The sequence below is a fragment of the Scedosporium apiospermum genome, assembly GCF_000732125.1.
Source record: "Scedosporium apiospermum strain IHEM 14462 chromosome Unknown SEQ_SAPIO_0132, whole genome shotgun sequence".
Taxonomy (NCBI): domain Eukaryota; kingdom Fungi; phylum Ascomycota; class Sordariomycetes; order Microascales; family Microascaceae; genus Scedosporium; species Scedosporium apiospermum.
In genome coordinates this window covers 639,868-664,887 of record NW_015971833.1, presented here as the reverse complement: position 1 = coordinate 664,887, position 25,020 = coordinate 639,868, and the positions used below count along the sequence as shown (strand labels likewise).

At 51.9% G+C, this 25,020-nt stretch overlaps 5 protein-coding genes and 1 pseudogene across 5 annotated transcripts; 4 read left to right on the top strand and 2 right to left on the bottom strand.

The window, feature by feature from the left end:
* Positions 1-257: 257 nt before the first annotated feature.
* Positions 258-679, top strand: SAPIO_CDS8926 (uncharacterized protein; the record flags this gene model as incomplete). The annotated part of the gene is made up of 3 exons (XM_016790450.1): positions 258-303; positions 372-383; positions 486-679. 3 exons carry the CDS (start codon positions 258-260, stop codon positions 677-679), a joined length of 252 nt encoding a protein of 83 aa, XP_016639753.1.
* A 1,071-nt stretch (positions 680-1,750) lies between these two features.
* On the top strand, positions 1,751-4,398 carry SAPIO_CDS8925 (XPG domain-containing protein; the record flags this gene model as incomplete). Its single annotated transcript, XM_016790449.1, has 6 exons — positions 1,751-1,757; positions 1,863-1,899; positions 2,006-2,340; positions 2,419-2,516; positions 2,613-4,048; positions 4,113-4,398. The coding sequence occupies 6 exons, from the start codon at positions 1,751-1,753 to the stop codon at positions 4,396-4,398; spliced, it is 2,199 nt and encodes a 732-aa protein (XP_016639752.1).
* A 1,086-nt stretch (positions 4,399-5,484) lies between these two features.
* On the top strand, positions 5,485-6,915 carry SAPIO_CDS8924 (uncharacterized protein; the record flags this gene model as incomplete). Its single annotated transcript, XM_016790448.1, has 5 exons — positions 5,485-5,664; positions 5,731-5,847; positions 5,994-6,155; positions 6,215-6,373; positions 6,448-6,915. 5 exons carry the CDS (start codon positions 5,485-5,487, stop codon positions 6,913-6,915), a joined length of 1,086 nt encoding a protein of 361 aa, XP_016639751.1.
* A 1,251-nt stretch (positions 6,916-8,166) lies between these two features.
* Positions 8,167-9,203, bottom strand: SAPIO_CDS8923 (Twin-arginine translocation pathway signal; the record flags this gene model as incomplete). The annotated part of the gene is made up of 2 exons (XM_016790447.1): positions 8,167-8,956; positions 9,079-9,203. 2 exons carry the CDS (start codon positions 9,201-9,203, stop codon positions 8,167-8,169), a joined length of 915 nt encoding a protein of 304 aa, XP_016639750.1.
* Positions 9,204-14,116: 4,913 nt separating this feature from the next.
* SAPIO_CDS8922 (uncharacterized protein) lies at positions 14,117-18,561 on the bottom strand (the record flags this gene model as incomplete). Its single annotated transcript, XM_016790446.1, has 4 exons — positions 14,117-14,156; positions 14,273-15,636; positions 15,710-18,210; positions 18,396-18,561. The coding sequence occupies 4 exons, from the start codon at positions 18,559-18,561 to the stop codon at positions 14,117-14,119; spliced, it is 4,071 nt and encodes a 1,356-aa protein (XP_016639749.1).
* Positions 18,562-21,400: 2,839 nt separating this feature from the next.
* Positions 21,401-23,077, top strand: SAPIO_CDS8921 (annotated as a pseudogene; the record flags this gene model as incomplete).
* Positions 23,078-25,020: the final 1,943 nt, after the last annotated feature.

Sequence of the window (25,020 nt, the reverse complement as noted above, 5' to 3'; positions counted from 1 at the left end):
AGGCTCCAGTTGTCCTAGTGTCAGGAATTAGAGGCGAATCTGCCTCGAGGCGGGGATGCTTATATTCAGTGACATCCCACTTCTGTCACGCTTTTTGATTTTCCTCTTGTGACTCTTGAATTGTCCTGTTCCTACAATTGTAGATTTAAGAAACCAAGCTGCTCGAATATTCGTCCCCTCTCGACGCCACTCCGAATCTGAAAACCAATTCACTACCTACATACACATTCTCAAAAAATACAAGCAAGGCTATCAACATGGGTGTCCTCTCGGCTATCATCGTCATTCTGCTCACCCTCTTCTGTATGCCTCAGACCGATCAGACCCGTCATCCGTCTTCTTTGCGAATCGCTACTAACAATCTATCCTAGTCCCACCAATTGGTGTCTTTGCCGTCGCTGGATGTGGAATAGGCAAGTTCCAGCAATGGCTGCGCCGTGACGACGCGACGGTTCACTTCGTATAACTAACATTGAAATCTATAGATCTCCTCATCAACATCTGCCTAACGATACTCGGTTTCATACCCGGCACAATTCACGCCTTCTACGTACTCTACGTCTACTACGACCGTCGAGAACAAAGCCGCATCGGCGCTCCCCCTCCCTCACGAGCTGCGGGCATCTTCAGCGAACGCGTACAGAACGGTGGCAGATACGGGTACGGAACGATGCGCTAGGTCAACCGCACTCGGCTGGCAGACCATTGTGAATGATATGGTGGGGTTAATACATTGGTCGTCCCTGCGGTGAATGGAGGGGTAATGGGGAGAGCGCTCCCAGAGCCAAGGGCTGGTAACGATCTTGAATGAATCGCGGTTTACGGGACGGAGTAGGATATTGTTACATTCCAGGCGTTTATAGATTCACCACTAGGCAAACATCCTGTTGTCTCAGTGTCGAGCATGCAGCTGCATGGCTGACCACGAACGGCACCGTTTTTTATTTTTTTTTTTTTTTCTTTCTTTTGGAATGGAAGGTCATTGCTGTCGCAACAATAATCAAAAACACATACATATATAGTTAATCAGAAGCTTTCAACTAGCATTGATACTGGATATCTCGGGGATCCTTCGATTCTTCTTGGCCAGCCCTACACGGGACCTAGATAATAAAGTTTGGGACCTGAGATCAATCTGATGGGCCAGAAAATTATAAATCTTGATCCATATTCCTGGTGCAAGCTGCGAATTGAGTGTCCTGGATTGAAAGCGACGGACTTTGCCTGGCTCTCTAGATTGGAAAGGTGATGCATTTTCTTCCTTGCCCCTCAATTATCTTTGAGAAGGCTCGAGATAATTTACTGGGATGAGAGGAAGGTACAACCGCAAGCATGAAGCTTGGGGAAAGAAGCAAACCTTGTCCTAATTGGGTAGGTTCTGAAACCACACGGATCTAAAGTACTTATACTCAATACACAGTTAATTTTTAATATAAATATAAGTACCAATACAATCTCAAAAGGAGCTCCTGCCTTACCTGGCACAAAGCCCACTTTCGCAACAGCCTCAGCAGGAGCAAACAACATTAAATAAATTAGTTCAGCCTCCTTGACTGCTCCCCACCTCCCACCACCCAAAGCCCTCCCAACCGAGACAGATTATCCCCCTAAAGCTCGGCGATTGTCGTGTAGTGGTTCAAGCTGCCACACAGAACCTTAGGTCTGCCCACTTCCTTTCGGTCGGTTTTGAAGTCCGCCAGACTACGAGATCGACACTCCCTCTAGCTCGACCCGCCTGACTTCGAGCACCATGCCCAGTAAGTTGCAAGCCGTTTCGTCGCATCTCAAGGGCCCTGCCATACCGACTGGAGCTGGGGCCGTTACGCTATAGCGTTTTTTCATACTAACACACGGCACCGCAGCTCTCGTTGAAGACTCCTGGATCTCAACCCAGGCGACGTACGTCTCGTGTGACCGAACCGAACTCCCTCCCTCCCCTCGTCGAATCCGGGCATTGCCCGTTCTACGAACCTGCCTGAAGCTAACAGCGTATCCGATTCGGCAGGACCCACGGGCTTGACACCATAAGTGGCTGCTCAATTGCTATCAGCGCGACGTATTACCTTCACCGCTTCCTTGACAACCCTCCCTTCCATGAGCCCCTCCTCCCCGCCCTCGGCGGCCTGACCGGCATCGAAGCGCACCTTACCCGAGACCTCGACAAGTTCAAGGAGAATGGCGTCGTCCCTTTTTTCATCTTCGATGGCCAGGGCATGGTGGGCCAAGCTGAGACGACCGTGAAGCGGGGCCGCCTAGCCAACATCAAGACGAATGAGGCTTGGGACCAGTACTTTGCCGGTAGGGCGGAGGATGCTGTGAACTCCTTCGGTAGCAATGCGGGTATGGTGTATACTTTCTATCAGCGAGTGTGTTCGGAGCTAGCGAAGTTGCGCTAACGCAAGAGGTTGATGTGTGTAGGAGCTTTCCGCGTGCAGTCTCTCTACCCGCTGCTCATGAGGCTCTTGAATGAGAGGGAGTACCACTTCCTCGTGGCTCCTTTCAGTGCTGCTGGTCAGGTTCGCATGACAGCCCACCCTTTTATTTCTTTTTTTTTTCCAGCATCTCCCGATTACGCGTAGGGAAACTGAAGCTTACATGACATGTTGGATTAGATTGCGTACTTCGAGACGATCGACTCCGACCAAGTTGGCGGCATCATGGGTTCCAATGAACTCCTGCTCTACCCGATTCATGACTGCATCATCAAGTCTATAAACTGGGAGAAGAAAGAAGTCACGGCGATCTCCAAGAAGGGGCTGATTAAGACTCTAAACGTCACGGAGGCCATGTTCATTGACGCACTACTTATGTCTGGCACCCCCTTCCTTTCGACATTCCCTCCTCTGCAAGACTCGACGATTACGACGCGCCAGCCCTTCATTATCGCCGATGCCATAAACATCCTGCGGACGTCCGATAAGGTTGTAGCTAACGCCTGCGCTTCGTTTAATGACATCCTACAAGCTAGGGACAAGGATTGGCTCGACAAGTACCAAAAGGCAAGGCTGGCTGTGAACCATTACATCTACATTGCGGAAAACGGCGAGGTCAAGGTCAACGACTATGAGCACCTCACAGGAGACAATCACGAGTACCTCGGACTCCAATTACCGGCGGAACTTTTCTACTACATCAACAAGGGCCTCATCAGCGCACGATTCTGCAGCTGGATAGCACACAGTCAAATCGTCGTGCTACCGACCCTGGATGGTGTTTCGTCTCCCGAATACAGAAAGCTCGTTAGCAGCCAACTCGTCCCAATCCGAGAACAGGCGTTAGCTCTCGTCATCCCGAGGCTTCATCGTGGCCTTCAACATAAGGAGATCACGATGAAGGCGTGGTACGACGAGAAGTTTCTGTACAAGACCAATTTTCGGTCGATCCAGCCGCCACCTGACCAGGTCGTCAATACGTGGTTCGCCAAGCCCGAGGAGATTGAAAAATTCCCCCCGCCGGCCCAGTCGTCGTCGCTCATCACGTTCGAGGTGTTATCGCTTGCAAACCAGGACTTTGTCAAGCAAACCTTCAACAAGGAAAGGTTGATCAAGGGCCTAGACAACAAGCGGACGATCGCTTCGGTTGCCGTCTGGCGGTTCCTCCATCTAAGGGGCTATGTAGATGACGACCATTCATGGACAAGATGGGGTACTGCCCTGGCGAGCTCGCTCCTCGCCATCAGGGAAACGGAGAAGCAGCTTGGGGACAAGGTGTCGCTTGCAGAGGCCGTTCTCATGGCTTTCGAGCTTATCCGCTATGATTTGTTGAACGGCAAGAATAAGCACGAGGAGCTTCACGGCCTCCCTCTTAAGGGCTCGGAGGACGACAAGACGAGCCTCTTGCTTATCAGCCGATGCGCAACATTGTTGAAGTTGCGCCATCAGACGAATGGCTACACGGGTCCGCTCAACAAGAATCTGCTTGCATTCCGCTCGCTGTCGGCGACCGTGAGAGAGGCGAACCGAGACCTCGTCGAGGCGATTGTGGCGTCGATGTTTATCAACGGCCAGTCGAAGAGGGACCGCGACGACTTCCTCGAGATCGGGCAGAGGTGTGTCCTTTTTTACGTTCTTCACACTCGCTTACATATTCCAGGCGCTAACTCAACTTTCTAGCCTTCCCTTCCTAACAGATCCTGACATTGCGCTCGGCATCGCCGTCAAGACATTCCTGGATGACGACAATGTCAACGACTCGCGCGAGCACCGGGCAAAGAGAGTTGCCGAGTTCCCGGAGACGTATGTTCCCTTTGCAACTCACTTTGTAGACGACATGAGGACGTGCTATGGCTTTGTCAATGCTCTATGCACGGGAGTGAGCACGCTCGACAAGGAGGTTGCGGCTGCCGACAAGTTCGTGTGGCAGAGGGCCGGTGAGTATCTGGCGGCGCGCCCCTTTTAAGGGACGTGTTCGGTACGGCGGATACGGCGGATACGGCGGGACACGGACGGGAATAACAAGGACCAGGATCCGTGGGAAAAGAAAACACCACGAGGTCGCGGACCGGTGGAAGATGAAATACCTAACATATTTATTATGCCGGTTTGGCAAGGAAGCGATGAAATTTGCCACATATCATACTTCGAGCGGAAAACGGAGAGAGAAAGGGAAACAGCGCGGCGTCAAAGGCTAAGCTCTCAAGTGTGTATCTCTGGGATGAAGGAAAGAAAATAGGACAAAGAAAAGGGGGGAAAGCTCGGTGGATCCGGGCAGAATCTCAAAAGAGCAGGGGCCAGAGAGTCCTTGTGATTGGGTTCTTCTGCCAAGGAAGGACACGAGCACCCTTGTGTTGACTTTGCAATGATTGATGGGGAGGAAGCGAGGTAGTGATATAAGATATCAGAGGAGGTGGTAGGCTATGAATGGTAGTATAGGGGGTTGTGAAGATGGTATCATTCGTAGGAGCGGTGAGGTAGAGTTTAGGGTAGGCAGAGCGAGTGTGGTGATGGTTGATTGGTGAGGAAATGAATATCTTGAATGCTGTTATATTGGGCAGATGTTACATTTGCGATTAAGATGACCCTGGGAAGCCTTTCATAACAGCTCACAAGATTTAAGATCAGACAAAAGTAGGTCTGCTGTCTTGTGGTGTGTTCTTTGGGATATGTTCTTTCCTGCCTTTAGACGGGCTCTGCTAATGTTTGAATCACCACCTCGGAAAACAAGCCCTTCAAGTAAAGTATGTTGAAAATACAAAGCAAATTTGAAGAAGAAATGTATAACAAGCAATTAGGAAACAGGGTTGGCCGAGCCCGTCTCGATCGGATGTTCCCCTCGGCCATCGGTCATGAGACAGATGGGATTGGCTTCTCCTCCCCCGCTATGCATGTTGATAAGATAAGCTTGACGACGTCCATCCCAACTCTAAACCCCTCAGGACATCAACAACAACAGCAACAACTCCTATACGTGAGATGAGAGATTTGTTTATATCTCGTCTACTTTCTTCAAGACAATTCATCGTAACGGAATACAGAGAAAGGAACCATGACGACTGCAGCCACAGAAACAGCACACATCCCCGTCATCGACCTCTCAGCTCCGGGGAAGTCCGAACAAGACATCGCAAAGGAGCTATGCGAGGCGGCTATCGAGCACGGGTTTATATATATTCGGAGCTCCGGGGTGGATGTTTCTTTGGAGGCTGTGGACAGGGCGTTCCAACTTGTGAGTTTGTCTTCTGGTCTTTTCAATATATATACATAGGATTGGAAACTCATATTTTTTTTCTAGTCCAAGGAACTCTTTGGCAAGACGTCTGCGGAGGAGAAGGAAAGGTGTAAGATTTTGAAGAATAATAGGGGATGGAGCGGGATTCGGAGCGAGACGCTGGATCCGAAGAATCAAAAGGTGTGTGTTTCCAACCCCCATCTTCCAGGGGGGTATATATCTAAGTGAGTTTAGAGGCTGATGAAGCGCTACGCTAGGCCGGTGACTTTAAAGAGTATTAGCTATTCCCTCCCTATCTTGAGAAGTTCACGTATATCATCTAATAGGTTCCTTCTAGGGCATTCAACTTTGGCGAGTTCATAAACGGCAAGGCACAGCAAGTCCTTCCAGACACAATCTCACCACACGAAGACGAAATCCACAACTTCTTCCAAAGCTGCGACGCCCTCGCGAGAAGAATTCTATATCTCCTAGGCATAGGCCTTGAGGTATGAAGTTCTCGAGAAAGAACAGATCTCATGCAACACGCTTCACTAACAAGAAGCAGGTCAACCCACCCGACTTCTTCGCCTCAGCCCACCTCAGAGAAAAAGGTCACTCAGGCACAACCCTCCGCTTCCTGCACTACCCGTCCCTCCAAGGCCTCGACATCTCCGCCGACGACTCCATCCGCGCAGGAGCCCACTCCGACTACGGAAGCCTCACAGTACGCAAGAAACCCATTCCCCACCACCACCACCATACCACCATCCCAATCTCGAAAACTAACACTGCGTAAAGCTCCTCTTCCGCCTCCCCAAACAAGCAGGTCTCCAAATCCTCCCCCACTCCTCTTCCCCCTGGCTCCCTGTACCCGTCCAACCACACGGCACACTCTCCGACCCGTCACCCCCGATTCTCGTCAACATCGGCGACTTACTTTCCTACTGGACCGACGGGCTCCTACGCAGCACGATGCACCGCGTGGCTCTACCCTATTCTTCTTCGAAAGAGGAAAAGAATCCAGTGGGTGTTCCGGAGGGTGAGGGGTTTGAGGGGGATAGGTACTCTATTGCGTTTTTCTGTCATCCAGTAGGCACGGCAAGGTTGGAAAGGGTGCCGAGTGAGGTTGTGAGACGGAGGAGGAGGGAGGTTGAAGTAGGGGATGGCGATGGCGAAGGGGAGGAAGGGGAGAGGAGGGTAGTTACTGCTGATGAGCATTTGCAGATGAGGTTGCGGGCGAGCTATTTGGACCTGTATAAGGATTAGAAGGCCAGAGCTAGTTTCCCCCCGTTCGGGGTTCTTGAGGAAGGTCCCTGTGAGCGGGCTTCCTTGAAGAGAAAGCTATCGAGTTTTTGCTTGGCTTGCGTGTCGGATAGGAATGCATAGTCCTAGCCTTCCGGATCTCCTGCGGGGATCGTCGCCCATCCAAGGAATTGCATAAAAGAAAATGTCCGACTTATACAGCCTTATCTTTCAATCCCACCCCCAGTCCAAACCTTCTTCCAAGCGGAACCCACATCTCCCGAAACACACAAGCCAAAAAAAAAGAGCCCCCCAACCGTGATGATACCTGCGGAAGAGCCGCATTACCCGATCACCGTTGTTCCGTATCACGACGTGCTGATCAAGTTGGGGATCTTGTTCTTGGTCCAAGCATATCTGCCTTTCTATTATTATTAAGTCGAAGAACATTCAGAGTTAGGCTAGACCTTTTACCTCTCCTCGTAATATTTTTTACTTCTTATGGATCACGGTAGCCTGGACCAAGTTTGAGAGAGTAGATTGATGAGCAAGTATGTTGAGAAATATACATCTAGAACTCTTCGTGACAATGGGGGGGTAGAAAAGGTACAGCCCCAAAGCACCGAATCCTCACTTACGCGAGGATCTCTCGAAATGGCAGCTCTAGGAAAAGCCATGAATCTTCATGCTCCGAGTAATTTTTTTTTTTTTCTTTTCCAAAAAAAAAAAAAAAAAACTACTTCGTACAATCGCAAATATTATCACAAAAGCAAAACAAGACCTCGGAAAAAAAATTAGTTGTCGAAATAAATTTCCACAAGAAAAGAAAAGAAAAAAAAGTTGCGTCTGTCCTATTGGTATTTCCCATCCAATTCTTCCTCCCATAATCTCAACTGCCTCCAAGCTCCTTATTTCCCCTCCGGCCCTCCCAGCATGGGTGTGTCTGCTGGTATTAGATCTAAGTATTCATTTCACCTTCAGACACTAGAGAGGAGAATATAAAAAATAAAAAGAACATTATAAAAAAGGGGAGGAAAGAAGAGAAGAACAAGAACCTGGTTGTTATTAGAACAAGTCACCTCGGCCCTGCCCATCTTCTCTCTTCCTCCTCTTTTCCCTTTTTATTCAATTCACCCCTAGAGCTCCTCACTCTAAAAAAAAGGAATCCCCTTCCCCAACGCAAAAAAAAATGCTTTCCCTCATGAAGAAATAATGTGTAGAGAATAAAATAAACAGAAAACACAAAATTATTCATCCCCGTAGGCTGACCACCTCTTAAGAGACGACAATGGCGACAGGACCGGCCATGATGCTCTCCTCGGCAACGGTACCGTCGAGGGGTGCGTTGTTGACGAGGGCGACGTAAGTGATGCCACCGAGGTTCTGGGGAACGATACAGGCACCGGCGGCGTCGAGCTCGGCAAAGGCAACACCGTTGGGCTGGAGACCGCCAGAGAGGAAAGCGCAGTGCGTGGACTGGGCGAGGGTGTCGGCCTGGAAGACCATCTGAGAGTTGATGGTGACGGGAGCACCGGCGGCGGGCTGAACCTGGGTGAGCGTGGGGAAGGGCTGGATGGCGAGGTTGGAGCCCTCGGGACACGAGGCGATGAAGGGAATCGCGAGCGAGGCAGCCATGCGGGGAGTGAGGGGAGCGTCGAAAGCCTGGGGAACGGGGATCTGGGACTGGATCGTCCTGGTGAGGGTCTGGTGGCGGGCCTCGACAGTGAGGATGGATCCGGCAGCGGTGAGGATACCGGCGTCAGCGACGAGTTGAGCAGCACCGAGGTAGGCACCGACACCGACGTTCTCGAGGATGGCGGCGAGCTGGATCATGCCGGCAGCATCGGTGAAGGGGAAGTTGTACTGGCAGGGCTGGACGGGAGAGGCACCAGCCTGGGCAATGGCGCCCTGGAGGAAGGAGGCGTGAGAGAACTCGGTCTGGCCAACCTCGACGAGGGCTTGGATCTGCTGGTCGTTGAGGCCAATAGCGCGGAATGCTTCGGGGCCTAGTTGCGCAATACCCTGCTGGTAGAAAGTAGCCTCGAGCCACTCGAGCGTAAGCGCGCTAGAAGCCTTTTGTTAGTAAACCAAATCCAAGTCTTCTTTTGCCTCTCTTCTCGTTCTTTCCTATTATTCCAGTTCCCACTCTCCTCAAGGTCCTCCAGGGTTGCGTCTGTACCAACTTACAAGTTGAGGATATCGAGATCGGTCAAGCCAGCGGCGGCCTCGGGGTTAGCCTGACGCTTCATGATGTTGCCCGCGGGAAAAGCAGAGGCCGCGGCGACCAAGCACGCAATGACGGAAGCCTTCATCTTGTCTGTTGTGTTTGAAAAGGAGAGAGTCTAGTCGAGCGAAAGTATTTCGAATCGAAGAATGCAAATCCAGCCACCTGGGACGTTGGAATTTGACTCGGGATGGTTGTAGAGAACGTGAAAATCAAGATTAACAAGAAAGGAGAATTAAAGACAAGACCTCTAGGGTTGCTGTGCTCTAAGAAAAGGAATGAGAGAATGAAAGTGGATGGGAAATAGGTACGAAAAGACGTGATCCCAGGGAAAGCAGACCAGCGCTTTTGGTATGGAACAAACAGCAACGAGTGGGGAAGAAAAAGAGAGAAACGTGGATGGGAAAAAAAGGAAGAGAATCCGAAGGGCTACGAGAAAATAAGAAGATGGGGGGAGTAGGAGAAGAAAAAGGGAAAACTTAAACCGATCAAACACAAGCGCGCTATTACAGAGTAGGAGGTAAGAGGTAAGAGGGAGGGGGGAGGGGGTGTCGGAGGGGACGGCCGGTCGGGATGAGAAACGAAATTGTGGACAAGGGACTGCGATCCGGATTGCCAAGAAACCGGGACGAGGTAAGCCAAATCGAGCGGTCGGATACTAGAGCAAGGGGGTACGTCTCTGTTAGAGGGCGGGGATTAGAGTGCAGAGACAAGAAGCCACTGGCTGGCCTTGTCACGGCAAGTCATGATTCCGTGGCCGGTTCCAACGGAAATGCTCCATGCCTAGCAGCTAGCGACACCCAAGCGTCAAACGCGGAGGGATCTCAGGATCTCAGGATCTCAGGGAAGAAGGGGTTTCCGGGACAAGGTGGTAGAGCCTAGCTTGGTACTAGGCATGCATGAGATGAGGGAGCCAGGAACCGCCAGGGGACGGGGGTTTGAGGTACTCGGTACGACATTGAGGCTCAATCGCCAAGGCAAAGTATCTTAGGAGACAAGGGGGTAGCTTGTAAGAGAGGGAGGGGTGTGTCTGGGAATTCCAGTTAGAGAAAGGTGGTGGATGATGGATGGGGGCAGAAAGAAGGTTAAGCGGATCTCACCTCTCACCTTCAGATGGCAGGCATGTTGTGTCGACTGCGACACGACACGACAGGACTGCAGCATTGCATTCGCCAGGAGTGGTTTGTTTCGTTTCTCGACAAAGGGGTCGGTGCACACACGCACTCACGCACACACACATACACATTGATCACATCAATCTCGAATCAGAGGACGGCGGAGAAAAGGTCTATTGGGTGGACGCAAAAGGTAAGATGAGTCCTCTTCCATCTGTCTCGAGCAACGGTCCCTTTCCCTCGGCCGGCGAGGGGCACGGGATAAGCCTTCTAGTCGAGCTAGCTATTCTGGTTGGAGGTTTGTCAATGTCCATCTTGGGAGCTAGAAGCAGACGCAGAAGCTGTCAAACTATAAACGAGAACTTAGCGGCATCTCTGTTCCACGACCGGATCGAGTTGGCGCCAGGGGTCCGAGCCAATCAGACACGAGCCTGGCAACGGAAACGCCTCAACAGGGAGTCTTGGACTCTTGCTAAGACCGCATGCGAAGTATTTGCATATTGCTGCAGACCGTGGGCTCTGTACCTGTGTACAAGCCCGCAGATTTAAAGTTGGATAAGGTTGCGAGATGGGATGGATCAATTGAATAGCGAGCTGCAACTCAAAACAAGCTACCCGACAAGGTGACAAGGGGAAGGGGGTGGGGGCGTGCGTAAGTAAGTCGGACTCGAGGCCGGAATCTTTTCTGTTGCGGTGCGTGGAGGTTGAATCGAGATCCCAGGAGGAAAGGTGAAAAAAGCTTAAAGAAACATGAGGCACGCAGGGTCCTCGGAGGATTGTTAGAGAGATACCTCGAGTCCGCTGAATCAGCGTACCATTATGCTCATAATGAGGCTACCTGCAAGCCGGATTGTCTTGTACATATTTACTACTGGTATCGGCAATATCTGCAAATAGCGTGGGGCAGACAACCCCGTCCCCACCCACCCAGGCGCTCCTTCCCCGGGTCGCACATGCCCGAAACGCTCCTGACACACGCAAATTGTCGCAGACCCCAGACCTGATTCGCTCCTGCCCTTGCTCCCGGGCATTACGAAGTACAAAGTACTAAGTACTTGTATCTTCAATTGGGTTTTCTGTGCAGGATGGAAGGGGAAGAATATGGGCAGGCATCATTGATGCTTACTTACTTCGTACCTCGTGCTTCTTCAAGTGCAGATCTCGATGGGACTCTTTCATTTGCCGAGATATCCAGCATCCAGGCCCTAGACGACAGCAAATGGCCGATATCCGGACGACGAGCCAACACGCACGTACGTACGCGCGTGACCGCACCCATCTCGATAGTTCTGAATTGTCTCGATATTGCCCTCGATGACATTGACGCAAACTCGTTATCAAAGAGAAGAAGAGAAGCAATAGTCGAACGTTTCATGCAGCTTACAGCTTACCATACGAAGTACATGTCTGCTCTTGCAGAGGTACAAGTCTAGCTCAGGGACTGAGTAATTAACTAATAGAGCCCAGAAACTCTAATCTTACCTCCGTCATGCAGAACTCGTCCTCGGACTCTTCACTCTCCAAGACCCCGTCCAAGGCGACCTCACCGTTCCAACGAGGCTCGTTAGCGCCGTCGCATCCAAAGGCCCCTTCTTGGCTCTCCCAAACTACCACCTCGCGTTCGTATCTCTGAATTTTTTTTCTTTTTTTCTTTTTTTTCTTTTTTTCTTTTTTTTCTTTTTTTTCTTTTTTTCTTTTTTTTTTTTTTTTTTTTTTTTTTTTTTTTGGGCAAATTAGCTCAGGGCCAACGATCAAGCTCGGTTCCACTCCCGTTGAAAGGAGGGAACGCCACAAGAAACCCCTATCTTACCAAACCTCCGGCGTTACTTCTTGTAAAGGACATACATCAGAGCTTCTTTACCCCTTTCTCGCCACGTGCAGCACACCTTGAGCCCGTGGTGATGGGCATGCTTCGTTAGATAAGGAGCCTCCGCCGATGGGATGGGCGACGCAGTCATTGGAGGAATGAATATGAGGGTTCTATCGTGAAACGTTCAAGAAAACCTCCCTTAGTAGACGTAATCGCCCTCGGCCTCGATACAGCCCGGGAGGGGAGCATTAAAGTTCAAGTCCTTCACTTGTATTGGAGGGGGTTAAATATCTCGAAACACGACCAAGATGTCAGAAAAAGAAAAGTCCCCGGAAGGAATGATGCTTGTGCATCCCGGGAGGGTTTCCATTAAACGGATAGAAGAGCACACAATCCATACCCGTACTGCTTGGCTGAGCAAGCTAAGAAGAGAAAGAATATGGGGAAAAAAGACGGCGTCGATCACCGAGTTTCTGTTCGCTATGTTCGTTTACTCTCCTCGGTAGATGAAGCATATCAAAGATTGAACTTGACGTCTCCGCCACGCTCTTCCCTACTCTCTCCCCTCTCACTCGACATATCTCGAATCTTGTCAAGCTGCTCCCCCCATGCCCCGAGATAACCAGACATACACATGACATACACACACTCTCTCTAAATATGAACCGGTGATGATAACCCCGTCCTCCCTCCTCAAGCCTTCATCGCCAACCACACCTTTCTCCTCATCCCCCAAAGAAACAATCCTCTCCCAAACAATACAACCCCATCCATGCCCCATGCATGTCCACCCCGTCCTCTATTTCTCTCCGACGACGATCCCCTCGAAGATCCCACCACCCCAAAACCCAGCCTGAATTCTCCCACGTCGCACATTTCTTCTTTCCCGAACCCCACCCTCTTTAACCCAATGCGAAAAGGCACTTTCTGCTCTCGTTCTCTGCACCTTAGTGGGAAAAAAAATCTAAGGAGCGGGAAGCAGTCACGATAATGTCTTCTGTCGGGTTTTTCTTCGACCTGGGGGCCCAAGCCGTTGGCTAGTACACAACATTTTCGCTGTAGATTTCTGTAAAATGTGCTCTCGATCAAGGAACAAGAGTTTGTTTTCCGTCCAAGTCCTAGGATCTTTTCCGCTTGCTTTTAAAAATTAAAAACCTGTGCTCCTCTTCCACCAAGGAACATATGCACCCATGGACCTCAGTAGACGCACGCAACAGAGATCTTAATCGAAAGAAAAAGGAAACCAAGACGGCGCTCGGCACTCCTAAAACCCGCTCCCTCCACACCAACCCTTCCGTGAAACTCCCAAGAAAGTCATCTTGACCACACGACATGATACACCCTCCCAAGACATACAATACACATACATACAACCAGCGTCAATGCCTGACTCCAAGTCTCATTTAAACACTAGCAACCCCTTCACTTCATTTCACGGATATCCAGCTCTTCCGCGATCCGAACAGACAATCACAACCTTATTAAGACGTCCTTTTTTGTATTACTAGCAACGGGATGTATCTCACTTTCTCTTCTGTCGCTCCAGCTCGTTGGTTCTCATATTTCGCCCTCCGCTCTGGGTCTCCGTCTCTCTCCATCTGATCCTTTTCTCCTTCGCTTCGTCTCTCTCTCTCTTCGCGTATAATAAACAAACTTCCTTGCCAGCCCATGCATGCCTTGGAACGAATACGCAAGCAGCAAAGCCCGAAACCGTCCTCAACAATGGTCATGGCCATGATGATATACTACCCTCCCCGCCCGCTTGACTCCCCTGCTCCGCAATCCTAAAATTTCTTCTTTGCCGCTGCAGTCAGGCTTCCTGCCGTTTCTCTTTTTGTCTTTGTCTTCCTTTTCTTTTTCTTTCCCTATTGTTCACTTTGTCCTCCTTTCTATTCCCAATGTTATTTTCCCCGGGCGCCGGTAGCAATGGGTAAATGGTAATGGTCGCGGTAAGACTTATTAAGACATGATGCAGTTTTCACTTAATCCGTCGTCAACGCCAAACCTCATCATCCCCGACACCACCACGAGCCTAAATCACAGCTGCCCCTCGAGTTATCTAACACAAACCACCATTTAGAGGGCGTATGGGTTGACGGAGCGAATAGTCAAGCACCTGTAGTAAAGTCGAGCTGTTAGCAAAACTTGTCCATCAAAAACAATCCGTAGGCAAAAACAAGGAAAGACTTGTTTACTGTGTAAACCAAAGAGGAGGGCAGAGTTTAAACTTACGGAGGGCTCTTGGAAAGATCCGTCTTAAGGATAATAGGAACCCGCGTCATCTCCGTGACGTCCTGGATGTATTCGCCATCCTCCTCCCGGAGCTTGAAAAGTTTCATGTACTTCTCCTTGTCGCTCAGTCGAGTCTCCACAGCCTCCGCCGGAGGCACCTTGGAGTCGGACCGGGTTCGCTGGAGCACACCTGTCGCCTCGGCGTTAGATGTCGAGCGAGTAGGGGAGCCAGGAACACTCTGCGTCGGCCGCTCAGCGAGCGAGACTCCGGCCATGGCCTCCGTCAAATCCGACGCGTTATCATCCTCGTCGTCGAACAGGGCCTCGACAGCATCTGTCGACATCGTTCCAGTCTCCGTTTGCTTGCGCGTCGCCTCCTCCTGCTCCTTCCTGACTCGCTCAGCCTCCTCGGCCTGTCGTCGTGCCTCCGCAGCGTTGGAGTAGCGCTGAGAGAGTGCAGCACGCGGTCGCTCATCTTCCGGCACGTAGGCCGAGCTAGCCACACCCTTCTCCCAGTAGAGCTCCAGGATTCTCTTCTCCTTGCGGAACTCGGCCTTCTTAAGCGGAAGCTGGTCGCAGTGCACCCGCTTCTCGAAGCCCCACTGGGGGATCAAGACATCAAACGCCGACTCATACACGCAGATAACGATACCCTCTACCACAAGATCACCGCTGGTCTCCTGTCGGACCTTGTCCATCTTTCGGCAGGACTCGATGTGGACGCTCTGCTCCTGGGCATTCTGCGCCGATTCCTTCTTGGTGTTGCAAGACTCGATCGTCTTAACGAGAGTCTCGAGGTCATCGTTGTACTCGATCTTGCCCTCAGAGAGAGCCGCCTCAAGCTGCCTGTGAACAATGATGTCGATATATCGTCGAGTTGGGCTGGTGAAGTGCGTGTAGAGAGGAAGGTTCAAGGCATAGTGGGGCCAAAGGTGCTTGGGAGTCTTGCCCGAAACGAAATACTTGGCTCGCTGCATAGACTTGAGAAGCAACGTCTCCATACCCTTCCTCAGATCCGTATCGTCAACCTTGAAGAGACTGTTCTGCAGGCTTCCACTGCTGGTCGCGTCAATGTCATATCCAAGAGCAGTCATGCGATCAGAGAACGTCCGGAGACGGCGTGGGTTGGGAGCACCATGTCGTCGAAGGATCGCCTTCTCTGGCAGGGCCTGAACAAGCTTCTGGGCGACATAGCCGTTGGCCTTGTGCATCAACTCCTCAATCATCTCAGTGGCCGGTGAAGAATCGAAGATATTGGTCTTGACGGGCACGTTCTCGTCATCCAGCTGCTGGAGGAGACGAAGGGGCGCAATGGGCGCATCGCCGACACCGAGGCGAGCCTCCCTGAACTTCTGAGCCACGGCCTAAGAAGGGGGTACTTAGTAAGGAGTACATGTAGAAATGGGGGAAATGGAGAAAAGGAGAAAAAAAACTTACATTGAGGATCTGGAGATCCTTCAGCTGAACAGATTCATGCTTGAAGTCAGGCTGGCCCTCAGACAACGCAGCATCAACCTCATCAAGGGTAATCCTTCCGCCGCTCTTGATGATACTCTTGCCTACCCAAGCGTCACCTTCGGCCACGGTGCCGTTATGGGGGTTGACGCGGAAAACAACGCTGACCGCTAGACGCTCCGCGTCTGGAACGAGCGCGCATACCTCGGACGACAGCTTAGGGGGAAGGAGAGCACAGAAGCGGTTCAGCAGGTGGACAGCAGTACCTCGCTTCTTCGCTTCTCGGTCAACTAGCGAGTTGGCCTTAACGAAGTGAGCAACATCCGGAACGTGAATGCCAACATCAATCTTGCCATCAGGGCTCGTCTTGACATGGATGGCGTTGCCCAACTCGCCCGATCCGGAGAGGTCGAGGGTAAAGATCCTCTCGTCTCGGAAATCACGGCGTGCCGAGATGGCCGCCTCATCCTCCTTGGCAACAGTCCAGTCCTGAAGCCCAACGCTGCGGAGGACAGCATCGGTAAACTCGTCAGAAGAGAAGTTGTTGTCTCGGAGGAGAGCATCGGTCTCAACCTTCAAGTCGCCCATCTTGCCGAGTTGCTCAACAAGAGTTCCGAACGGGTGAAGAGAGGTGATGGGCCATCGCTTGATGCACGCAACGAAGATGCGGTCCGCGTAGTCTTGGTGTTTCTCAACAAAGTCCCGCGGCGCCTGCTCCGTAGGAATGGCGATTAGGGGTACGCGCTTGTCGGTAGGCTTAAACCAGACAATCTTGGGCTTTTCCTGGTGACGGGGTTCGTGATGGCGCGAGCCGCCACCATCACGAGCAGCGCGCTCAGCCTCTTGTTTCTCCTTGGTGGCCTGGCTGCTGGGTCGGAGGAGGCCGAGGGTACCTGAGAACATCTGGCCGGGGACTCGCTCGATAACAGCAACAATATGGCCAGCATAGAGAGGCTTCTGCTCGTCATTAATTTCTTCTTCCTCCACGAGGAGTAGACTCTGGCCCTCAACTTCGACGTCGTCATTCTTCTTTTGGGTAGGTCGCTGACGCAGACTCCCACGGCGGCGGATACCGCCATCAGCCGCCTTGCTATCATCGCCGTTGGCGCCGTGCTGACTACCCTGGTTAGTGGATCCTGACCTGGTGTCGGTAATGTCCTTGCGCTTCTTCTTCTCTTCCTTTTCGCGCTTCTGAGACCAGACTTCGTCAACGTCGAGGAGCTCGACGGCGACCAGGTCACCTTCAAGAGCTCGGTTTCGGTCCTTGCTGCCGCAGATGAAGATATCGGCATCAAGCAGGCCGTCCTGGGTGGAGACGTAGGCGTCGCTTCGGTTCTTCTTGTTCACGCGTAGGATACCAGATACGAGTTGGCCGTCGCCGAGAAGAGCGGGGAGGGTGGCTTGAGGGAGGTAAGGAGTGAAGAGCGTCTTGCGCTGCTGTTGCTGCTGCTGCTGCTGCTGGCCGCCAAGGCCACCAGCATGCTGGCTGTTCTGAAGACCGGCGAACTGCTGACCATTCATCTGAGCCTGAAGGGCGAGCTGGCCCAGCTGCATGGGAGTAAGCTGCTGTCCGGCGTAGAGCTGGGGGATCATCATTTGGCCAGGAATCTGAACGAGAGGAGTCTGGCTTGGATATTGGAAAGCACCAATGGATGAGATGGACTGGTTGATGGAACCGCGAGATCGATGACCGGGCTGGAAGCCTTGCTGGCTCTGCCCCCCTTGATCCTGGCTTTGATTCTGGCTCTGGTTCCTCCAGTTGCCTTCGAAGTTACGGGAGCCAGTCCTGGCATGACCGCCTCCACGACGGAAATTGTCCTGGCCACCACCACCGCGGCCGACAGCCATGCTCTGGCTACGGCCGTGACCGCCACGGCCACCGCGAGTAGGAGGGCCCTGAGGATGATGGCTCTCGGGAGCTCCCGGTTGAGCACCGGCCTTGTTCTCTTCGTTGCCGGCCTTATCACTGGTGGCACCGGGGCCGGGGAATTGGAAACCGGTTGTTGTCCGTTTTTGCTGAGCTAGCTCGGCAGCCTTCTTAGCATCAGCAAGGGCCAAAGAGTGGCGACGTTGGTGGCCCCCACCACCACCGCCGCGACCGCCGCGGCCCGATGTGTTCTCGCCTCGGCCGTGGCTGGCAGAATTGTCAAAGTTGCCAAAGGCGGTACCCGAAGCGCCGGATGAAGGAGCCGGTGGGGGACCCATGCTCATATTGGGAATCGCGGATTGGTTGCGACGGTGCGTCATAGGTTGGTTCGCGTGGCCCAGAGAGACGGGCTGCTGCTGCATCTGGTTCGGGAATTGGAAGGCTCCTTGGGGAGCCAAGTTAGCCAGGGCGGGCTGCAATGGGTTGAATGCGCCAGGGCCAAGTTGCTGGGTAGGGGGGATCATCCCCATATTGACATATTGTTGATGGGTAGCTTGTAGCTGTTGCTGCTGCTGTTGGAGAAGCTCGATTTGCTGCTGGATGGCAAGTTGGTCCACTGCAAAAGAAAAAAGACACCATGTTAGTAAAGGAGTACACTTCGTAATGATGCACGGATTCATCGAAAGGCCACGAGGTCGTATGACAATGGATGGGGGTTTGGCGTTCATCAAAGTTGAAGGCCCAGTAGCCTGACAGGAGGTCGCAAAGGGCAAAGAAAGGAACGGGAAGCTCGTCACTTACTCTGGGGATTCGTAAACATGCTCATCAGGGGCGTCAACTCCGAGGGACTACGACGATGAGCAATGTGAAGCCTGCGGCCAGCAGGGCCATGAACTCCCCCAGCGTGGGTAGCAGGCTGCTGCGGCGGCTGCTGCTGCTGCTGTGGTTGTTGCTGTTCCTGCTCCATGGCGAGCAGAAAGGAGGGGTGGGAGCTGCACGTCGTGTGCGGTAACTATAAGGCTTGGTTGGGGTAGGTGGCAATTCCAAAGGGCGAACGAGGCCGAAATTTCGCAGTGGCGATGATACGTCGATTGCAGATTGATTCAGTTGAAGAACAGACAGATAGGCAATTGATGAATTTCCAAGGGGCAAAAAGTTGCGATGAATGCTGAAACTGTGTGCGTTGCGTTGCGTGGCTGCTGGGCACAAGTTGGACTTGTTTGGGTGGGAGAGATGAGGTTGCTGCGTGTGGTGCGAGTTGTTGTTGGTGCGTGCGTGTGTGTGTTGCGTAGAGCAATCAGGAGTATGAATATACGATTTGGGGACAAAAAAAGGAGGGTCTGGCGATGGAAGGCCGAGCAAGGAATGTCAGAGATGATGAGATGGCTCAAGATGAAGCCGATGGTGATGGTTGAAGAGAAGTGGGAAGTGTGGTTGGTGGGAAAGGATTGGAAGGGAGCTGATGAGGGTCGACGAGGTGATGGACTTGGGAGTGGAAGGCGAGGACGAGTCTTGGCCCTTTTTGACAAGGAAGGTCAGAACATCAATGGAGCACTGAGCACTGAGCAACTTGAGTACTGAGGCGTCGAAGTGACTTCGTTGCTGAGGAGCAAGGTACCGTACCTACCAAGAGAGGAGCGAATCGACAGACTCGTGTACACACAGATTCACCAGGTAACTATCCTATTGATGGTGCTATGGCGAATGGTGCTATGGCCAGGCCTGGGCTACTCTGCTCCCCTAAAATCCCCGTCCTATTTTGGTACCAAGGGGGAACAATTGAACCCCAATGGAATGGTAGGGACAGGAAGCTCTGGCAGCCGTGGCCAGGTGCAGCTGGGTAAGCTGCCCCTCAGAGCTCGAATCTGACTGGCTGGAGGAGCTTGGGGCTTCCTCATTGAAGCTGTCGACAAATGCAGACAAGTACTTCGTAATGTACACTACCTCAGCACTGGCCGACCTGGTTAGGAGCATCAGAAGCAGCAAGGAGGGGACGATGGAAAAGGGGGGTCGAAGTGGGGATGTGACAAAGGTGTGGCTCGAAGGTACACGGCCAAGGTAGCAGTTACTATTAGCCAGGGATATCCCCACACTAGTTTCGCCTGGACAGAGTGAAAAATGGTTCGAGCACATGAGTACTGAATACCTCCTCTGCTATCCACTTTTTGTTTCCCGATGTCCCCGACCGGCGAGAATCCCAGAAGCCCAGATTCCCAATCCTACCCAGCATCGCTGCACACGACGAACTAAGACGCGCAAAGCAGCATTGGAGATGGACCAGACACCCGATATTACACTATTACGATTCTACACCAATACCAAAGGTTCCTCGTTAAAAGGTACTGCCACCTGAGAAGGGCAAGGAGGGGCAGGGGTCTGCGGGGAGCCAAGGCTTTCACTCCTTCTTGCACGCACCTTTTCTCTCGTCTCAGTGTTGTTTTCAGCCCCGAAACAGAGCTCCCTGCAGCTTCGTATCGTCCGTGAGTTGACCAGGCACGATGGTAAGCCGAGAGAGTCCTTCATTGCAAAGTGATGGATGGGGTAAGCTGTCTGATGATGACGGTGATGACGGTGTATACATAGCTTTTGTTTCTTTGAATTATTACTCGCTCCTTTACTTTATACTTTGATACCTCGATGTGGCAACCCGCTGTTGACTTCAGCCCACGAAAGTGAAAATGCTTGACCGCCCGGCAGAAAGTGAGACTAGCGACTTCCGGGTGGGTGTGAGGTGACGGATCACTGGTTTAGTTTGGAATGAATGTTTGGATAACTTCAGCCACTATTGGAGTCGATTACGTTTTGTGTCGGAGCAGTGGACTTCCTCGAGAAGATAGAAGCGAAGTTCATGATAGCCTTGTGACGCCACAGGAGCTCTGGTTGTACTAAGCGTAGACGTTGCTTGTTGTATCGTGTGTATTGCTTGTCTCGCTTGTCCAGCATCGCATGTATCGATGCAGGGCTCGATGTATCCGTAGCTAGCTCTCCATGTCAATTCCAACGTCAATCAATAATAGTCGCCATGCACCCTACCCTGCATGCAGAACAGCTCAATTCGGTTTTGGGGGTCACTATCGATTTCTTGTCCCTGTTCCGAGGGTATTACTGCTTGCCAGTTGGAATATTAGGGCGTCTCGAATGCTCCTCCGACCTTCCAGAGAGAATGCTGTAGGTGGCTTGGTTGTTTCCGACAGGCTGAGCCATAATTTTGACGTTTTCTATTTTGCCCTCGATCTTTATCATGCGACTGACGCAGATTGAACTTGCATGAGCTCAGGGTCGAGGCCAGGTCGAAAAAAGGGTTTGCGTGGTTTGGTTTCATTGTTCCAAATCGATGATGCATGGACCCAATCCTGCGGAACAAAAATTCGGGCAGGATTTAATCCTAAATATTTACTGGAGGTAACACGGAAGATGCCGTCCCTGCGAACCTGACCAAATCCAGGTCCGGTGTGGACACTGCAACCAAGCCTCATTTACCAGCCATAATTTTGAACGACCTCTCTTGAACTCTCGTCAGTCTCCATCATCAGCGACAGTATTTTCACGTTTCCTTCTCCTCTTATACCCTAAAACGCCCTCTCCCAAGTAGCCTCAAATTCTACAGCAGGAGGCTCTTCATTCTTTTCCTCCCCCTCCGCTCTTTACGCGAGGGTAAAATCTACAATTCCGAAACCGAGAAACCGAGCCCTCCCAACCTTCTCTCCTCGTTATCACAAGTTATTCAGGCCTCCTCAAAAAGCCCAACCCTCAAGCCCTCCCCCCAAATATCCCGAAACCCCCATTCCTCTCGAAAAACCCGAACCATGAGCAGCCGCTCCTCGCTCTCGTCACGGAGAAGCTATCCCCAATCGAGCCCCGAACGCAGATTCATAGCGAGCATCCTATCCGATGAGCGAAACACCGAATTGAGCAACCGCGATGCCCTCATCGCCGCCAAGGTAGAGCATGAGCGCGTCCGACTAGCAGCGCTTCGCGTCCTCGAGCTCGACCACCTCGAGGAGGTGCGACAAAAGGTCCTACGCGAGCAGGAAAGGGAAAAGGAGCGGATACGGAAGGAACAAGAGCTCGTGGCTGAGGAGCAAAGGCTTCGAGCCCTCCGAGCCCAGCAGGTCCCGAAGCCACCACCCGAACCTGAGCCAAAACAAGTCACTCCTCAGCAACCCGCGAAAAAGCCTGAGCCGGAAGCTCCCAAGACAACAACCCCTGTTTCGCCTGCACTCCAGAAGACGGCGCCCACAGCAGTCCAGCCCCAGCCTACGACCCAAGAACCCGTCTCTTCCATCTTCTCCAAGCCAAGTGCTGCTGCGGCAACCTTACAAACACTTCCGAATGGGCAGGCTGCGGCTCAACAACCCGCGCGAGGCCTTTTTGGCCAACCACAACCACAACCTCCCGCCGCTACACAAAAGCCAGCTTCGGTTCTAGCCGCAGCGAAACCACTACAGCCTAATGGCGCCGCTGTAACACCCGTGGCCGCGAAGGCCCAGCCTCAACCGACCGTCCAACCAACGGTGCTTTCCCAGACTGCGTTACCACCGCAGGATCGATATCTCCAGATTCACCAAGAACTCAAAACCCTGCGACGCAAGCTCGAACAAATGGTTAAGGTGCCCGGCTCGCCTCTAGGTGTTAGGATGGGAGATCTACGACGAGATATCCGAAAGTCCATGGGCCAGCTTACGGAAGGCAAGGGTGCCAACGCCGCGCCTCTTAAGAAGATCAAGTCGTGTCTCCAAGAATCATTAACCCTCCCCAGCCCGCTCGTGGACGTCGCCACATTCGTCGTGGACAAGCGCGAACCGCAGCCCGACGCGCGCTACAACGAACCCCAAATGCCCTCCCTCTTCATCTACCTCTTAAGCATCTTTTCCAAAGCGGTGGTAAGCCAGTTCGCCAACGAATGCGGTGCGAGTCCCAAGGCCGCGGATCCTATCGGGGTCATGGCCGCGCACGTCTTCTCGGACAAAGACTTCCAATGGCGAGGCAAGTCTCTCGTTGACATTCTCATCGCCAAGTTCCGCCGCTCGTGCCCCGTCCTCTTCGGCGTCCGCGGCAGCGACAAGACCCCGCAGGGTCGGACCGTCATAGGATGGCGGAAAGACGGGGCCTCGTGGATGCCCGACCAGATGCACTACGACAAGATGGCGGGGCTCGGAGCTGGTTTCGCGGCCATTTCCCTGAGAGATTTCAGCAAGGCCACCAAAGAGAATCCGTACCCTTCGTCGAATTATTGGAGGGCGCTCTCTATGATTGTGAATACGGCGCAGGACCAGGTTTCGGATACGCAGTACGTTGTGCTGAAGGCTATGATCGACGGTCATGAGCATCGATTCATTCAGTTTTTTGGGAACGCGGGCATTGCTGCGTTGAGGGTGGCGTTGGTGGAGTTTCCTAAGAAGTCACCTAATAGCGCGGCGGCTGCTGCGGTGCAGGTCCTCGGTCAGGTCCTTCGAGATGAGAAGGGACTTTGCCTTGATTGAGGGATGGATGGGAGATACACAGATACGACCACACAAACAACATGACCACAGAAGCATACGCGCGCGCAATGGAGGCTTTCTTTTCTTTTCCATTTGTTTTCTCTTCTCCATGTCTTCATTATTGGAGATGCAAAGCGGCAAGACTTGAGTTTCTCTTTTTCTTCTACTTCTTTCTTAACTAGATTAGACGATGGAAACCAGGACGAGTGAGCGGAAAATTCAGAAACCCACAAAACAAGTTCAAACGGCATTAGGCGGACATCAACGGCGCAACAGGCACACATTGGGGGGAAGCAGTCTCTATACGTCTTTTCTTTCCTTCTTTCTTTCCTTTGTCTTTGAGGGTTTTCTGTCGCATTCAATCAACGGGGAAGGGAATCATTTTGGTGAGTAGCTAGAGCGAAGTCTCGATGTGTACAATATTGGAGTAGAAACACCTCAATGCTATAGCCGTAATGAATTGATGATGAGCTTGGTTGTCGCCTTCTCCTTTTTAGAATCCCGTGTTTGATATGTGAGGAGGTTGATCAATGTTTCTTGGAGGATAAAGTTGGCCTAGGTACTGACCCTGAGGACCTGGTTTCTTTACTTTTGTTGTATCCTTCTTAGAACTATGAACAAAGGTGAATGCCAGCTATATGGTAGGATATGAAACCGAATCATACCGTCATCACGTCCTCCATAGACGCCATGGATGATCATCATTGCCGTTTTCCAGAAGCCGGGAGATATATTTCCAGACCGTTCAAATTGTCTCTCTTTCCCTCTCTCTCACCCTCTCCCCGGATCTAACAGTATCAAAACGCCATCACGAATCCCATGCACCCACCCGCCCCGGTTTCACTTCCTATCTCGCACTTTCCCGTCACTCCCATCCGCCACCACACCACCGCCTTCCCTCGCAGTCCACTTATCCGGCCTCTCCTCTTCTCCTTCCTGACAAACGCTCAGAACAGACATATAAACACGGACCATAATGACTTAAAGTCTCCGAGTACTCAGGAATATCAGCAAACAAGTCAGAGGGCAAGCCCGGGTGGTTTAAGGGTAGAATACTTGCTTGCCATGACGGATAGCGAGTGGTCCGAGTTCGAGTCTCGGCCCGGGCAGTGTTTCTCTTTTTTGCATTCCTTGTTAGGATGCGTTCATCGATTTGTATTCGTAACCTACTAGGTGCGTTCTCTCTTATGTTCCTTTCTGGGACTGCATTCGGGCTGAGGATTCAACTCTCTGGGTGCTGGCATTAATTCGCCTCATGGATACTCGTTCGTGAGCCATTGGCGAGCTGGAAGAAGGGAAACAACACCTCGTGTATCGATAGAGATGAGGCTCTGTGGTTCTCGATGGGCCCAAGGAACCTGTGTCTTTCTTTCGAGGGTGTCAAGGTCGGTCTACCCTGGGTGAAATCAATGGCGTTAACATTTATACCGAGAATACGGAACAGGCTCCTTTATATCCTGTCTGGTATTACTGGATTAGAAAATAAAGGAACTGGCCTGGCGGAGGTTGAATACCCAAGAAAGGAAAGAAAAAAAGTACTCGAGAAACGAGGCAAGCGGTTATAAGTTGTCGAGCTCAAGCCCATCGGTTGGTGTAAGCCAACTTGATGATGAGAGACATTCGCCATATAAAGCCTCTCCGGTCTTTTATAAATAGCTTGATTTCCTCTCATTTTAAGTTGTAAACAGGCCCAGCACTTTGCAACTTCTGTCTCCTACATCCGCATCATAGATCTATCTTCCTCTCGTTTGTCTGTGTTAAGTCTCACGATGCGACTCAGGCACTCACCGACCCAACTCACCGACACAACCAGTGGACCTTCAACTTCCACCAGCCACATCTCCACTCTCACAAAAATTGCAGACAAAAAAAAGGAAACAATTCGAAGAATACAGTAATAGCTTCATATACTCCTCTCTGACCCCGTCAATCCATCCAAGAAC